The sequence below is a fragment of the Puma concolor genome, chromosome C1 (assembly GCF_028749965.1).
Source record: "Puma concolor isolate L17-30 chromosome C1, mPumCon1.1.hap2, whole genome shotgun sequence".
NCBI lineage: Eukaryota > Metazoa > Chordata > Mammalia > Carnivora > Felidae > Puma > Puma concolor.
Genome location: NC_141674.1, coordinates 46,341,615 through 46,358,147, shown reverse-complemented (window position 1 = coordinate 46,358,147; position 16,533 = coordinate 46,341,615). Strand labels below are relative to the sequence as shown.

General features: G+C 46.8%; 1 protein-coding gene across 2 annotated transcripts in view; it reads left to right on the top strand.

Moving 5' to 3' along the window:
• The first annotated feature begins 2,147 nt into the window (after positions 1-2,147).
• C8B (complement C8 beta chain) overlaps positions 2,148-16,533 on the top strand; it is a 54,348-nt gene continuing 39,962 nt past the window's right edge. For both annotated transcript variants that reach the window (XM_086717098.1, XM_025935398.2), the window contains exons 1-5: positions 2,148-2,336; positions 8,601-8,757; positions 12,025-12,166; positions 13,738-13,879; positions 16,157-16,289. In XM_086717098.1, the coding sequence (XP_086573224.1) occupies positions 2,245-2,336; positions 8,601-8,757; positions 12,025-12,166; positions 13,738-13,879; positions 16,157-16,289 (666 nt within the window). In that variant the 5' untranslated portion in view covers positions 2,148-2,244. The remainder of the gene's footprint in view (positions 2,337-8,600; positions 8,758-12,024; positions 12,167-13,737; positions 13,880-16,156; positions 16,290-16,533) is intronic.

Here is a 16,533-nt window from a genome sequence, read left to right as displayed (position 1 = left end):
CTTCCCAGCCCTAGCCCGGCCCCTCTGGCACATGTGGCAGGATGGGGTGCCGGCTGGCACTCAAGAGTACTCCACCCTATGAGGGGAGCTAGGTTAAGGGCTTAATGTGTTCTGTATCCACTCCCCAGAATAACCTTGATGAGTTGTTATCTCCATTTTTCAGAATAGAAAACAGAGAAATGAGGTCGCTTGTTTAAGGAAATGCTATGCAGTCTTCCTCCCAGCGCATCGCCAAGCTGCCTGCTGCCTCCCCCCACCCCGGGTCCCCTCATCAACACCTGCAGCATCAACAGCAACAGGACCGTCTTCCGCCATGTTTGTACAGCCCTTAATGCCCTGCAGGTTGGTTCCATAAATGCAAGGTTAGTGCAGTTTGGACTTTAATTTGTTGATTCTGAGGAGCCAGTGGTGGTTTGCAGAGAGGTGTGTTTGGGATCCTTGGCCACTTGCACATTGCCTTTGAGTCTGTGCTATGCTTCCTCCAACCCCACGCCAGTGCCCCCCACCACAGGGACGGCAGGTGCCGTCTCCAGCTGAGAAGTGGGGCTGACGCTGTGTCCGCCAGAACTGAAAATGTGAACACGTCCATCCGACACCCAGTCACGGGTCCTCTGGGAATCATTTCTAGACGTATTGAGGTGAACATTTGCTTGGATTACGCCCTTGCAAGAGAGTCTCATGTGAGATTTTCCTTTAATCCCGTTTGAGGGGGACGCCACATCGAAATGGCAGGGCAATCGGTGTGCTACTCAGAATAATGAAAAGTCGAAGGAAAATCCCTCTTCCAGGCTCAAGTTTATTCACCATGCATGAGTGGCACCTGCCTTTGCTGTGTTCACCCCTAGAGGAAAGAGTGAGTCCCTCTGACCTGCAATGTGGGAGACATGGTAGGTGGAAGGCAATGGTGTTGACTGAACTCTTTTCAGGTTGCTACCACGTGGGGGTTTGTAGGGTCACTAGCAAATATGGGAGACGCCTGTTCAATCTACCACTACCAATCACCTAGTATGCTTTCCGGCAAGGTCAGGAAAGCTCTCTGCTTTTCCCCAAACCGTGGTGAAGTTCCATGTAAGTTATATAATAACAAACAACACAGATTTGGATAATTACTCTTTCACAGTTATTTTTTTTTAAGTGTATTTGCTTGTTTTGAGAGATAAAGAGAGCACGCAGGCAGGAGAGGGGCAGAGAGAGAGGGAGAGAGAGAATCCCAAGCAGGCTCCTCACTGTCAGCACGGAACCCGACGTGGGTCTCAATCCCACAAACTGGGAGATCATGACCTGAGCCGAAATCAAGAGTGGGATGCTTAACCAACGGAGCCACTCAGGTGCCCCTACAGTTACTGCTTTTATGATGCCTTTTTATGAAGCACTTTCACAGTTAGTAGCCCAGTGACTCTCCCAACCCTGAGTGACGGGTAAGCCTAACTCTCCAAATTTCGTGGACGAGGGAACAGAATCAGAGAAAGTCAAAAAAAAAAAAATGGCAGGTCACTTACAGAGAGGGCACGTAGAACGTGCCAGGCACCCTTCAAAGTGTTTTAAATATTTCAGTTGATTTGGTCTTCACATCAGCCTTGTGAGTTGGGCACTATTATTCTCGTTTTATAGATGAGGAAAGAGGCTCCCAGAGGTTAATGATTTGCCACGGGTCATACAACTAGTGAAACATACCAAGAGAATTCTAACTCGGGTAGACAGGTTCTAGAGCTCAGCAGCTCCTCATTGACTTGCTCAAAGTCACACGGCTAGAAAGAGGCAAAACGCAAAGCTTGGTTTGACTTCCCACGCTGCCTTCCACTTCGTAGTAATAGCTCCCACGTGCGAGTGTTTCCCATGGGCCTGTCCTCGTCGCCTTACTTAGGTTACTTTCCGTAAACCTCACCACCTTGCAAGCGAGGAAACCAAGGCCTAGAGGTAAAGTGACTTGCCAAAGGTGACAAAGCAGAGAAAGGATTTGAACCCAGGCATTCTGGACCTAGAGCCCATAGGCCCCACTGACAGCCTGTCCTCTCGGCTGCTTCCCCGGATAGTCTGTGTCGTGTGCTGCACAGTTTTCCACCGTTCTCATTGGTGTCTGGGGTCACAGGCACGGTTCTGTCCGTGCAAAGTCTAAGGGGTTTCCAGGCACCACTGGCTTTCTGTTTACTTTGCTGAACTGTTTGCTCTGTGGGGACAGAAACTCCCTGTGCAGACTTTTCATGGACCTCGGAGCCTCAGCTGAAGCTCCATCACGTAGAGACAATGAAGATATCGGTGCCGTGGGCTCGGAGGACACCATCAGAACTGATTCTTCTCTCTGCTGCCCTGGGCTGCCTCAGTTTGCCCGGCTCCAGGTAAGTGATGGTGACAAGTGATTCGCCAGTCAATAATGTGACAGGGAGTACGAAGCCACAAAATGCTGACCGCCTCTTTGTCGTGCGTCTATTGAATAAGGAGCATCTCCTCGAGCAATTTGCATGCATTTGGTAAAATAATATCAACAACTGTCTTCAGATTATTATGGAACCAAGCGTCTGACTTCAACACAAGTTCCCCTGAGAAACTGACATGTTTAAATGTATTTTGTCACGCTGAGAATAGGATACTTGTTCTGTGTTCTGAACAAAGCTTCTTTGCGCAAAAGAAGGCCTGTCATGTATGGAAAAAAGAGCCAATTCACATCAGTGACTTTAATGTCTGAGTGGGACCCACTCTACCTGCTCATCAACCCAAATTCTGTGGGTTCTCAGGTTCTCTCTCTCTCTCTCTCTCTCTCTGTCTCTCTCTCACACACACACACACACACTCCTGTATGTTCCCAGCAGTTAAGTTCTAACTGATTTATTTCATTATTTTTGGTATTGTTAATAGGATACAAGACAGGCTAAAGAAAATATCTTAGCGAAAGCTCAAACGTGGGCTCCGGTGAAAGATGTGCCAGTGACTTGGCAATTAGGAGATCCTCCTGGTACATGAGAAGCCCTTCCATGACGCTGAAACGCTCAGGTATCCCAGGCCTCCTTGTGAGCAGGCCTTCCCTGTGGGAAGAAGGGCTGTTCATGCCATTCCTTTTGTTGATTCCATAAATGATGTCTGAGTACAACCTCCCACTTAATGTGAGGAGCACCAGTGCCCATTGGACACACCCCCCGGTCTCACCTCTTCTCAGCACTCAGCTGCCACTGGGCACCACCCCTAAGACCAGAACAGAGAGGTTCACTACCCATTGGGCACTCAACAAATAACAGCTATTATGGATTATCAAGAATCTCAACTTGGCCCCACGAAGAACCAAGCTGCCGAGGCCTGCCTTATATGCGTATACACAGAGAAGGGTTAAAGACCCAGGGATATGTGTCTGGAATGGAGGTTGAAGGGGCTCATAGCAACCCCACCCCCTGCAAATAGGAGTGACCCCTTTGCAAGACCCCTTGTCAGGCTCTAAGGATACAGAGATGAGTAAGACACAGAGAGCTTGTGTTCTCATGGAAAAAGCCACCATGTGGGCACACACTCTAGGTACAGTTGCAAGAGATGATACAGGGACAGGTGAGAAGCAAGAGAGGGAGTGACCAGCTCTACTGGGCATTCAGTAAGTCTGGAACGTCTTCTAGAAAAGGACGGTATTTGAGCTGAATCTTTATATAAGAATAGATGTTCGCCAAATGGCCCAGGGGGTGGAGGGTGTTCAAGGCAAAGGAAGCATCACAGACGAAGGCATGGAAATACGAGAAGCCTGGCTTGTTCCTGAAGCTTCAAGTCTATTTCAGGAGGCCTCAAGCACGGGCCAAGGCGAGGCACTAGCAAAGACGAGATCAAGTGGGAGTCAGCAGGATCAGAGTGGGTGGAGTGGAGGAGCCGTAGGGTGGGAGCTAAGGATCTTGAACCTTACCCTCTAGCAATGGGGAGCCATTGCAGGGTTCTAAGCCAAGGAGCTGCACAATCATATTTATATATTCGGAAGTTCACTCTGACATGGAAAGTGGAGGTAGGCGTTGTAGATAAGTAGAGTGTCTTGTTTAATCCTCCAGCCATGCCATGAGATGGATATTCTCTCTTATTCACACTATGTAGAAAGGCAAAAGGGTCCTCAGAGAGGAGAAGAGATTCACTCACGTTGTCAGTCTCAAACCCCCACCAGGTTTGGTGTTCTGGCCTCCACCCGTGAGTTCCACTGGGCGGTCCCGAACACAGCAGGTATTTGAGTTCCATACTTGAAGTGGATGAACAGCCTTCAGTTCTGGCACAGGAGAAACTGAGACCTCCCTCATGTTAGCTCCCAAGAAAGGTTTTTGTTTAGTTCTTATAATCATGTCAGATGAAATAATCACATCGTCTTAAGACCTATTGTTTATTTATCGCTGCTCTGTGCCAGCCACTTGGATGCACTAGCTCTAAGCCCTCACAGCTATTGGAGGTAAGTTTTATTGCTTACAGTGTTGCAGAGAGGGAAACTAAGATTGGTAGATAAGGTAAATGTCACAAAGCTACTCACTTAATATGTAACAGAATATGGATTCCAATCCAATTGTTTTTTTTGTTTTGTTTTGTTTTGTTTTTTCTGGTTCCAGAGCTCCTTTGTATCCCTGTGCTATCCTGCCTCTCAAATGCATTATCCCCTCTCCAGCTGCATTGTGCATCTGATGTGCTGGGCCCCCATGTCATTTCTCTATCTCTGGGCCACACATTTGTTGCCTTGAGATGTTGCTTTAAATTTCACGTCTACAACAGCAAATGACAGAGAGAGGAGAAATTGAAACTCTGCCACCCAGAAGCTGCCTCTTCCAGCAAAGAGGAAGGATGCTATTTGCAAAGGGAATGTCACTGCCTAACAAATTGTGTGTGACAGAGAGTTGTTGTGTCAGGGCATTTCTACAGAAAGCCAAAATATATTGACACGCCCCATCTCTGTAAGTTGATGGCTTGCAATTTACTGCTGACCTAATCCTGCCTTCCTCGATGGATCCATCTTTATTTTGATCAGAAACTCCTGTTAGAAAGAGAGTAGGAGACAGGGACCCAGTGAAATATATCCTGATGTTGGCAATTGCATTCTGTACACCTCAAGGAAAGGCACATCCTTGCCATTCCTTATGTAGAGGGATATGTTACAAGGACTTGTAGAAGCGTATTTATTGTAGCGTTATTTGCAATTGCAAAACATTGGGAAAATATAAATGTCTTTCAAAAAGAAAAAGAATACATTGAATGCAATGTATGTCCTCTGATGGGACATCAGAGGTAAAGAAATGAACTGGATTTCTCTATGCATCAACATGGAGAGGGCTCAGAAGTAGAGCGTTGATTGACAAAAGCAAGTTGCACAATAATATGCATAGTGTGAGTAAAGCACACAAAAACAATGTTATACGTTGTGCGTATATAATATGTAAAAATATTTAAAGGGCTCAAGGGATACATGTAAATCCCCGACAATAGTTCCCTCTGAGAAGGAGGAGAGGGAAATGTATCTGGGGCTGGTATCCAATGCAGATGTGTAATGTATAGGGTTATTTTCTATTAAAAAAAATTGAAGGAAATATACCAAAATGTTAATAATTGCCAATCATGGGTTATGACTACATGAGTGTTTATTATTTTACTTTCTGTACTTCTCCGGGCATGTTTAAAAACATAGAGAGGATTTTGAATGACAGAGTCATTTCAGTTGGTCAAAAGGTCCATCTGGTCTGTTTCTGTAAAAATCCGTGGGCATGAAATGAATGTGCTGTATCCCTACACAGAGGCCAGGATTTAAAGATGCAATTTAATGCCAGCCTTTCTTTCCAATTTGCATTTTGTAGTACCAATAAACCACACACATCCTAACTGATGTAATTTACAAACATACTATTTATTCAGCTGATTACTTCATTATACTGCCACCTCCATAATGAAAATGGGGTGCAAAAATGAGAGACCTGGTGGCTATAACTACTTTTTACCAAGTTCCTTCTGTAAACGATCATCTCGCCTATTAACAGGCTTTCAAATCTCAGAGAAGAAAATAATTGTGACTCTTAATACAGTGCGTGTACATTACCCATCCACTCAGTCTCAACTGTGCCCAGAATTGCCTTGATAGTTGCTAAAAACACAATGTAACCGTTTCTTAGTTGAAACAGGAAGAGGGTACCCTGCCGAGCTGTCAAATATATACTTAGGAGAAGCCGAATCACAGACAATATTGTTTTGTCAAACCCCAGCAAATTAGTAGATATAAGAACACATTCTGAGCCCCGCTCCTGGGGTGCAGCATCCTGCCTCAAGTAACCATTTTAAAAGTATCCACCTGTGGTTTCCAGGAGAGTCTTTGACCTTTCCTTAAAGATCCAACTTTACTAGGCAATTGATTTTTGCTGGTCTCTGGGGCGGTTTTGGAGATGGATTTCACTGTAGTTAATATTATCCTCTTTTTAGGACTTTTGCCAAGTGAGAATGTATTGTTAATGCCCTTGTCTGGAGTGATGTACTATGTATTTGAGACAATGGAAACTGTGTGATGCTCTCCCTAATGACTCAATCTTGGACACAGAGATGAAAGAGACCTTGCATAGAGACAGAGGGCACTGGTAGAGTGGATGCTGTTCCTGGCACCCTTCCAGGCAGCATGGGGGAAATGGATAAAGAGGCATTAGAGTCCAACAGACCTCAGCTCAGACCCCCAGGACCACTGCATACCAGCTACGTGACTTTCAGCCATTTCCCTCATCTGCCCAAGTGGCAATGTCCTCTCGCATTGTCGTGAGGATTCAAGGAGATGGCCCAGGTAAAACACCTCACACAGAGCTTGACGTGTCCTGGGTGCTCAGAAAATCTTTGTTTTTCTTTCTCATCTCTTTTGCCTTGAAAAGGAACACAGGTTGCAAGATTATGTTCTCGCCGGTGGAGGAAGGGTAAAATCTAAATGCACCCGTCATGGTTTTTTGTTTGTTTGTTTGTTTTGTTTTGTTTATTTTTTTTAATTTATTTATTATTTGTTTTTTTAATATATAAAATTTATTGTCAAATTGGTTTCCATACAACACCCAGGGCTCCTCCCAAAAGAGGCCCTCTTCAGTACCCATCACCTACTCTCCCCTCCCTCCCACCCCCCTCACCCGTCATGTTACACACGGAGTTAACTGGAGGCCTAGACAGATTCAATACCAAGTTTGTTTATGCACTCTTTTACTGAATATCCCACCGAATGCCAGGAACTCCACAAAAAGCGTCACCTTACTTTCTAGACATAGTTCATGTTGTTTGACAGCTCTATAGATGCGACACTGTCTGCCCCTTCCACCCACCCACCCTGCCCTCACCTACATCCCCTCATATGCTCTGTCTGCTCTGGACTGGCAGGGCACCATTGCCTCTTGGACTGCTGGTGGTATTGCTGTCCCTCAAGGACTTCTCTCTGGCCTGCTTCTCCTCTCAATAACAGTCTTATGCTCTCCCATAGCTTCTCAGGATCAGCTCCGTGTCTCTAGCGAAAATCTCTCTTCGGAGTACCAAACCCACTTAGGAACTAGTTGCTGAATACTCTACATAGGTGTTCCGTGAGCGCCTGGGACTCAGCATGCCTGCCCACATCCTCTCCAACAAGCTCTTTTGCTCCTGTGTCCCCCACTCGCGCACACACGCAAACTAGAACTAAGCATCAACCTGAACCCCTTCCTGTCTAACCTCTTCCTCTCATTTTCTATCCGTTCCACTGGAGCAACATCTCGTCTACCTGCCCCCCCACTCCCCGCCATGTGCTCTCCCCTAGACATTGCCATGGTTCAAGTTCACATCACTCATTGATGCTACTGCATGAGCCTCCTGCCTGCTTGTCCCACCTCCAGGCTCTCCTCACCCTGGCCCAGCCTCCACACTACAGTGACGTCCTAAGGCAAACTCTGGCCCTGGAGCCTGCGTGCTTACAAACCTTGCCTACTGGATGAGTCCCAAAGAGCTAAGATATGAGACATGTTTCTCTTCTCCTGTTCTAAGATAGACGTGAGCTCTAGAAGGCAGAACCTATGTTTTATATTTCCCTGTATCCCCTGTAGCACAGTACCCTGAATGTTGTTCGTTCTCAGCAAATGTTTCATGCACTCTTAACATGGGAGAGTGCCTTAAAGACCATCTAGTCCAAACCTCTCCTTTCCCTGGCATAACACAGAGGCCCCCAGTGAGGAAGGAATTGCTTCAAGTCGTACATCTAGCTGTGGTTGTATTCCCTGCTTATCTGTAGCAGTTTAGCGTTTATAAAGTACTCTCACGTGTACTTTCTCAGTGAATCCCAGGAATAGCCTAGGGAGGGAGGCTTCTCCCATTACATGATTCTCCCATTACATGGATGAGAAAAGTGGAACTCACACAGGTCGAAAAGGCAAGTCAGATCCCCCAGGTGCCGATGGACTGTCTTCTGCTCTTGAGTTCGGTGCTCTTTCGACGATAGCTGGCCAAAATGGAAGGCACTTATGGGTGTTTGATAACTATTTGCTGGATGAATTAACCTATACTTGAATGAATAGCCTCACGCAAATGAGCAAATATATATATATATATTGAACGGATGGGTAGGTGGTTGTATGCATACTTAATTCTTTTTTGACACTTGATTCTGTTCTCTCATGATGGCCATTTAGAGGTGAAAGGCCACAGTCTCTTGAGTCAAATGCAGTCAATGAGAGCCTCGCCAAGAGCAGACACACACGGAATGTGGATGTCTCACTGATGCCTATTGATTGTGAACTTTCCAGCTGGTCCTCCTGGACCACGTGTGATCCCTGTCAGAAGAAAAGGGTAAGTACTCTGGCCTTGGGGGAGCTCTAAGCTTCCAGAAGCCCTAACTCTCAGCAAGAGTGGTGAAGGCACTGCTGACAGTGCCTGGCACATAGTAGGATCTCATTGAACGTTGGCTCACTTGATGAAGTCTGTTCCTCAGTGTTTCCAAGTAGTAGATCCTTTCTTCAAGCTTCCAGCTACTTGCCTAGCATACTTATCCTTGCTCAGGTTAATAGCTTCCTAATCAGACTTCCTGCCTCCAAACTTGCTCTTTCAGTCCATCTTCATGGTACAACCAGGGGAGCTATTGAAAATGCAAGCGTGGCCTGTCTTTTCCCAGCTTGAAACCCGTTCAAAGTCTACACATGGCTCTTGAGATCAGATCCAGACTCACGGTCTTCAAGGCCCCCATGATGTTGACCTGGCCGACATCTCCATAAAGCATCCCCCACTCTGGCCCACAGAACACTTGTCTCTCTCTGACCATTTCACACTCTCTCTCTGCCTTTATTCATGCTGCTTTCTGAGGCTGGAGTGACCTTTCCCACTTGCATTGCTGGCGAACACCTACTCATTATTTGAAACTCTGCCTACAGGCTACCTCTTTGGAGCCCTTCGTTGACTTCTCAGCCCTATGTGCTATTAGATAGCCAACCTTCCAACACCTGTAATAGCTCCCTGTTCTTCCTGTCATTTACTTTTCCTTAATTACTTACCTTTCCATTAAGTGGGAAGCTGTTGAAGGTTTATTCAATTCTATACCTACAATGTAGGCCAATTTCTGGAACATAACAAGAGCGCCATAAATAGGTATTGTTTGATCGTGTGATATTTTCTGGCACCTCCAGAAGGAAGGGAAGGCAGCAGTGGCCCTTTCTGTTAGGCAAATAGGTAAACAGAGACTCAGAGCGGGCGGTTTGTCAGGTTCACCTAGCAGCAGATAAAGGCCTTGAATTTGGGCCGCTGGCTTCTTGTCCCGTGTCGTCCCACAAACAAAGGAACGAACGAACAAATAAACAAACAAAAACCACCATAGTCCCTGCCATATTTGTGCTTCAGGTTCCCCTGTCATACGAGGGCTGACGCGGGATCCCAGCTCTGAGAACAGCAGGTATGTGAGAGAAAAGAGAAAAGAAGAGGGTTGCCATTTCCCCAGCTCCTCAGGATATCAAAGCAGCCACGGGCTAAGACCCTAACGAGGCTGTAAAAGTGGACCCAGGACATTTACACACTTAACTGGATCTTTGTGGAGAGCCAAGCAGGATCATTCAGTTCCCAAAGTGAGCTTTATTGCTGAAATGATCAGCATTGATCCAATTATCTGTACAATTGTTTCATCTGCAGCATAAACCAGGAAGACTCAGCATGAGCCAGCCAGCCAGCCAGCACTCTTCACTCGGAGTTTGTTACGCACTGGCCCTCAGTGGACATCATCACTCTCTGCAGGGTCACTGGCTGCAGGGTTATCAAAACCCTTCAACCGGAATTTTGAGATGCCTCTCTCCCATCATTTCCACACCCCTCAATCCCATTTTGTCTTTGGTGCCTGGGGCTGGTCTTCTAACAATCTTCTTTGCAGACCTCATCCCTGTCCTGCCAGTCTCTGCCTTCCAGGACAAAAGACCCTCTGGGGTCCCATGCAAAGGAGCATGGGTGAATGGTTGTCTGTATTTTTTTTTTTTTTTTTTTTTGGCAGGGAGAGGTGGGGAGGGGTGTCCAGATGCCATACAAATAATAACTATGGTTGGTTAACATGTCATTCTACAAAGGGGCTGCTACCCTGGCTTGTATGATTTTGTCGCACCAAACTCTTGCCTACAACTAGTATTTGGAAGCCACCCAGACAGGATCACTTTTCCCCCTATAATTGTTTCTCATTGACTCATAGTAAAATACTAAATCTAACCTGAGACCTGGGGGGCCCTCCCTTACTTGCCCCTGGCTATGTCTCCCTCCAGCTCTGGCCACCACCCTCCTGTATTCTTCTCTCTGGCCAAGATGAACAGCTTTTGGTTTTCTGGAACAAGGCACGCTCTCGCTAGTCTCTCAGGTTTGGTAGAGCGACTTTCTCCCCACAGATTACTCTTCTCTGCCTTCCTCACACCGCCTCTTCCTCTTTGCCTGACATCTCGTTTCACCTTTGGAACCTCAGCTTGCTTGTCACTTACTGGCTCCCAAGTTTGTATCAGGGAGGCCTCTATCAATTCACAGAGCACTGTGTCCTTCCTCAATATGGCGGCCATCACACTGCGTTGTCCCTGCCTGGCGCTCACCATCACCACCCCCACCATCTGCAGCGACCTCCTTGAGGGCAGGCCAGAGGGCACGATTATGATTAGAAACACACAAGCAAGCCCTTATGGAGTGAATAAGTCATGGGGATGGAGGTACAGCCTGGGGAATATAGTCAATGGTATTGTCATCTTGTAGTATGGTGCACTTGTGGTGAGCACAGCATAATGTACAGAGCTGTGGAATCACCGTGTTGTGCACCCTAAACTAACATAACACTGTGTCACCTGTACTTCGATTAAAAAATAACCAAGCAAGCATCAGTACCGACCTTGTTCAACATCGGGTGGCTCAGTGTTTTGGAAATCCAATATTTCTGGAATAAACGAATAAGAAGTTAGAGATAGAGAAATATTGCCTGGTAAAGATTAATAATAAAGAAAAATACCACTATATGTTAACCAACGGGAATTTAAAAGTGATAACAATAAAGAAAAATAAGTACAAGAAATTGTGTGCCTACTAGGTACCGGACAACATGAGATTTCATATTTAGATCCTATATATAGTTGAAACTCCATAACCGTACATTTAGGTTAATTCATTACCCCTATTTCATAGGTTACCAAATTGAGATCACAGAGGTTAAGTAACTTGCCAACATCACATAACAAGAAAGTATCAGAGTCAGATGTGTCTCCAATGTGCTTGCTTTTTGATTTATAAGATAGTGAGTAAATGAGAATAATTGAATCAACCCATTGGAGTAATCAAGCTGAGAGATTGTGGTGTTGTGTTACTGAACTGGCCACATCAGTCTACTTAATACCTTTTGACTCTGAAGCCCCAGCTTTTCCCACATTCAGCAAATCTTTACTGATCACTGCAGCTGTAGAGATCAAAGGCCAGGTCTCTGCCCTCAGAGAGCTCAGAGTCTAGTTGAAATAGTCGAGCAAACAGGCACTTGCAACACGGACCCTTCAGTGTATATCCCTCAGTTCCCGAGGTCCCTGAGGCTCCGCCCTTGGTTCACCTTCCTCCTCTCTGCCACAGTACAGACATGCCTACTTGCTCCGGCCCTCTCAGTTCAATGGGGAACCATGTAACTTCTCTGACAAGGAAGTTGAAGACTGTGTTACCAGCAGACCATGCAGAAGTCAAGTGCAATGTGAAGGCTTTGTGTGTGCACAGACAGGTATAAAGGGATGCAGGAGTGGGAGGGGATATCTAGCAAATGGGGTGATGGGGGCACTGGCCATTGCCTGCTGCTCAAGGTCAGGGTCATGGGTCAGGCCGGGAGCCCTCCTTGTCCTCTCTTCCCATGTATTATTTCACAAAAACAGCCCTATAAAATAGGCATCAATATTATCCCCATTTTACAAATTAACAAATTAAGACTTGGGGACGTTACTTGCCCAAGATCAGAGGGATCAGAACTTGGGATCAGAAACCTCGAGCCAAGTCTTATTTTGACTTTGTGACCTAGGAGAAGTCACTTAGCCTTTCTGCATGTCGGTTCTCTTAACAGAAAATCGGAAGTGAGGTTAATACCTTACAAGCATACTAGAAGCATCAGGTGACACAGTGGGAATGAAAGCTCTTTGCAGACTCTGAGCCCTGCTGGCTCTCTCAGAGGCCTGGGGCTGAGGACAACATGGAAAGCCTACAGCCGTTCCATCGGGTGTTTAGACCACTTACCTCTGAAAAATGTTTGCAGAAGTAGCTCTTGACGTTTGCATTTCTGCATAACCAAGTATAGCGGAACCCCTAATGCACGAGAGTCAGTAAAAAGTTTTGATTAAAGGAATGAAGGGAGGAGAGTACAATACTCATCTACTGCAGAACTAAGTAAACACTTGTCTTTTCAACTCACATCTAGTTCATTCAAGCAAGCACATGTCTCTCTATTTCGCCACTTCCCCAGCAAACGTAAGAGTATTTTGACCCAAGATGATCTAGATGGGAATTGCAACCTCTCTACGTTCCCTGTGCCCATAGGGACCGGGTGTGCTTCAGGATTTTTCAAGAAAGGGTTAGAGATTTTCAGAGCGATTTCCAGGGCTTATTGCAAATGCAAGAATTCTGTCTAATAAATCTGAAAGACTTTTATAGTGTGTCCATGGACTCATTATGGCCAGTGTTCCATGATTCCGACCAGAGCCATAATGGTCATTCAGGCAGGCTTTAGTTTAAGTGCCTTGTAAGAGACATTTGAAGACCAAATTGAATTCTACTGCTTTTGATATTGGTTAAAAATGATCAGACATCTCTAAGGAAACAGGGTCACCTGTCTTACAGGCTTAACCCCTAAGAATATACAAACAAGAAAGAGAGTCAAGTCAGAGGGGAAAGCATTCAAAGGAAGCAAAAGTGCCAACAGCCCTGGAAGGGAAGGGGAGATGACTTCCCTGGTTTAGAGACAAGAAGATCGAGGCAGGTTAGGTAGCCCGTGGAAGGTCACAAAGCTAGTGCTACTCACGGGACCCACCAAACCCACCTCTCCTCGCCAGCCTCAGGGAGAGAAGTCTAGATTTGCCTCCGGTCTGGCCACTTCGACCCAGGCCATGTAGACACTTTCCTTTTCCCCACCCTTAATAACCTCCCCTCAAAGTGGGTTCAGAAATACAACACTGGCCTCTTTGGGGGAATAAAGTGTTTACGCCAGATAAAGGCCCGGCCAAATATCTGGCACGTAGTAGGTGGTCATCCCCGTTGTTTCCCTCTCGGCAGCCACGTGCCTAAGGGTAACACCGTTTCTCCTTCCAGGGAGGTGTGTAAACCGCAGGCTTCTCTGCAACGGGGACAACGACTGTGGAGACCAGTCAGATGAAGCCAACTGTAGGAGGATTCATAAAAAATGTCAGCATGAAATGGACCAGTACTGGGCAATTGGCCGTCTGGCCAGTGGGTGAGTTACTGTCCTTCTGTTGTGTAGATGGGACGGCACAGAATTCAGTGAAATTCTGGAGGAGAGGAAGGGAGCTGATATTCACAGAGTGGCTCCTTTCTTCTTTTCTGAAAAAAGAGACGTAGTGTAAGTGGAGGCTTGTAGCTACTCTCTGAACACAGCTCCGGGGAGCTCCAGGGACATGTCCTGTGGCTAGACACGGGCCGTGCGGAGGGCTCAGGGACACTAGAGACGGAGCTGTGCTCGGAGACCACACGGGTCTCACACCAGGGCTGGGGGTGCATGTTTACTCAGCACCTGCCGTGTGACTGTGCTCCGTGCTTTCTCGGCATTACCTCTGAATCCTACTGACAACTTGTGGGGGAGGTTTAGCTGCTTGGCCCCAGCATAGGGCCTGGCCCAGAGGGTAGGCTCCTAAGTAGTTAGTGAAAAAGTGGGTTTCTGAGGGCGCCTGGGTGGCTCGGTCGGTTATGCGTCTGACGTCAGCCCAGGTCATGATCTCACGGTCCATGAGTTCGAGCCCTGCGTCGGGCGGGCTCTGTGCTGACAGCTCAGAGCCTGGAGCCTGTTTCAGATTCTGTGTCTCCCCCTCTCTCTGCCCCTCCCCTGTTCATGCTCTGTCTCTCTCTGTCTCAAAAATAAATAAATGTTAAAAAAAAATTTAAAAAAAAAACACACACAAAAATCAAATCTCGCTCCCCAAAGGTTGTTATTAAGGAAAGAGACTTCTCACGCGAGGAAGACTTGCTCTCAGCACCACTTTATAAGCTGGTTATTATAGTCCCCGCCTCCTCAATAAGGAAACTGAGGTCTGCAAAAGTTAAGAGAGTTCCTAGGGGTCACAGGGCTAAGAGGGTGACCGAGTAGGCATTGCAAGCCAGCAGTAGGGCCAGACTGGACCCTGTAGGAGGGGACAGAATGACAGCTCGCTGGTCATGGGACCTCCGGTGAGGCACGTATCTATGTGGGGCTTCAGTTTTGTCATCTGTAGCAGGCAGTGAATAATAACTTTCTCTCAAGTCCTGTGAGGATCAAATAAGCTAATATGATTATTGAGGACAAGCCAGTAGGCGGCAGCTTTTGTGGGGGAAGGACGCAGGCTGGCAGTGAGACCTTGGGCAGGTCAGTTACCCTCTGTGCCTTGCTTCCCTGCTCCGTAAAGTGGACATCATCACCCTGATAGCTATCTCAAGGATTAATCTTTTTAAGGATTACATGAGCCAATACGTGTAAATCGATAAGAAGAGTCGCCTCCGCAAAGTGAGCACCACATTGCGTTGGTTAAAAAAAATAAACACTTAGGCGTTCTTATGATGCGTGGACCTCTGTCACAGGAAAGAGAGCCTATGACAATTCTGTTAGGAACAGAACCGAGGCCAGTGACAGAGGCCGAGAGAACACAGAGCTCCTTTCAACAAGAAAAGAGCTTTCAGTAGTCGTCAGAGCTGGTCAGGAACGGAAGCCTGCCTTAGGAGGCAGTGAGAAATAAGGCTGCACACTGATTTTCATCCCTTCTAAATACACACAGTGATATCTACTGCCCAGGGATTGGGGGGCGGGGGGATGCTATAGAAGGTGATCCGTATGTGGAGTCACACCCTGCTCTGTTTCTAGACATAGTCTAGACATAGTCTGTCTCAGCAAATGACAATTATTTGGTGTCTCGTGATGGAGATCATACGGAAATTAAGAATAAATTTTCCTTGTCCCCATTTTACAGATGCAGAGACCAAGATACAGAGAGGCGAGCTGGCTTGCCTGAGATCACGTTACTAGTAAATGGCAGAGCAGGGATCTGACCCCAGGCATCTGACTCCAGAGACTATTTTCTTATCTATTTTGCTAAACCATTCTCATAAGGTAACTGTGAAAATAGAAAACAGTAGCTACTTGAGGGGCAAGCAAGGGGTCTTCGGAGGCCTCTAGCTTAGCATGGCAAATGCTAGTGAAGGCTTCCCACAAAGAAGATAAGGAAAAAAAGAGATACAACAGTGAGTGGCTGGAATGGCATTCTGGGCACAAGGAACAGCACTGACACAACAGAGAAGGAGCAGAGTGGATTGGAAGAGAAACAAGCATCTCTCAGTGGCTGGGACTCGGTATATGATTGTGGTCCAGAAGGGCCCCACAGGAAGCTGAAAAGCTGGTTTGGACCAGATACTCAGGTTCCTGGACACTGTACCCAGGAACTTCGGTTCTACTCCTTAGGGTCTGCCAGCTGGGCTTACGTAAACTGATCACCCTAACCTCTTCCCCCTGTCAATGCCTTCCCTGCAGGATCAATCTGTTCACAAACAGCTTCGAGGGCCCCGTCCTCGATCACAGGTATTACGCCGGTGGATGCTCCCCCCATTACATACTGAACACGAGATTTAGGAAGCCATACAATGTGGAAAGCTACACCCCACAGGTATGTGGCAGGCAGGAAGCCACTGCAGGGCAACGGGGGGGGGAACGCACACTAAGGAGCCAGCCAGCACAGAGTCGAGGCCCAGCCCTGTGAGCCGCTGAAGCAGCTTGGATGTATTGCTGTTTCTCTTCGAGCTTCAGTTCTTTTTTTTTTTTTTTTTTCATTTTTTTAATGTTTATTTATTTTTAAGAGAGAGAGAGAGAGACAGAGCATGAGCAGGCAGGGGAGGGGCAGAGAGAGAGGG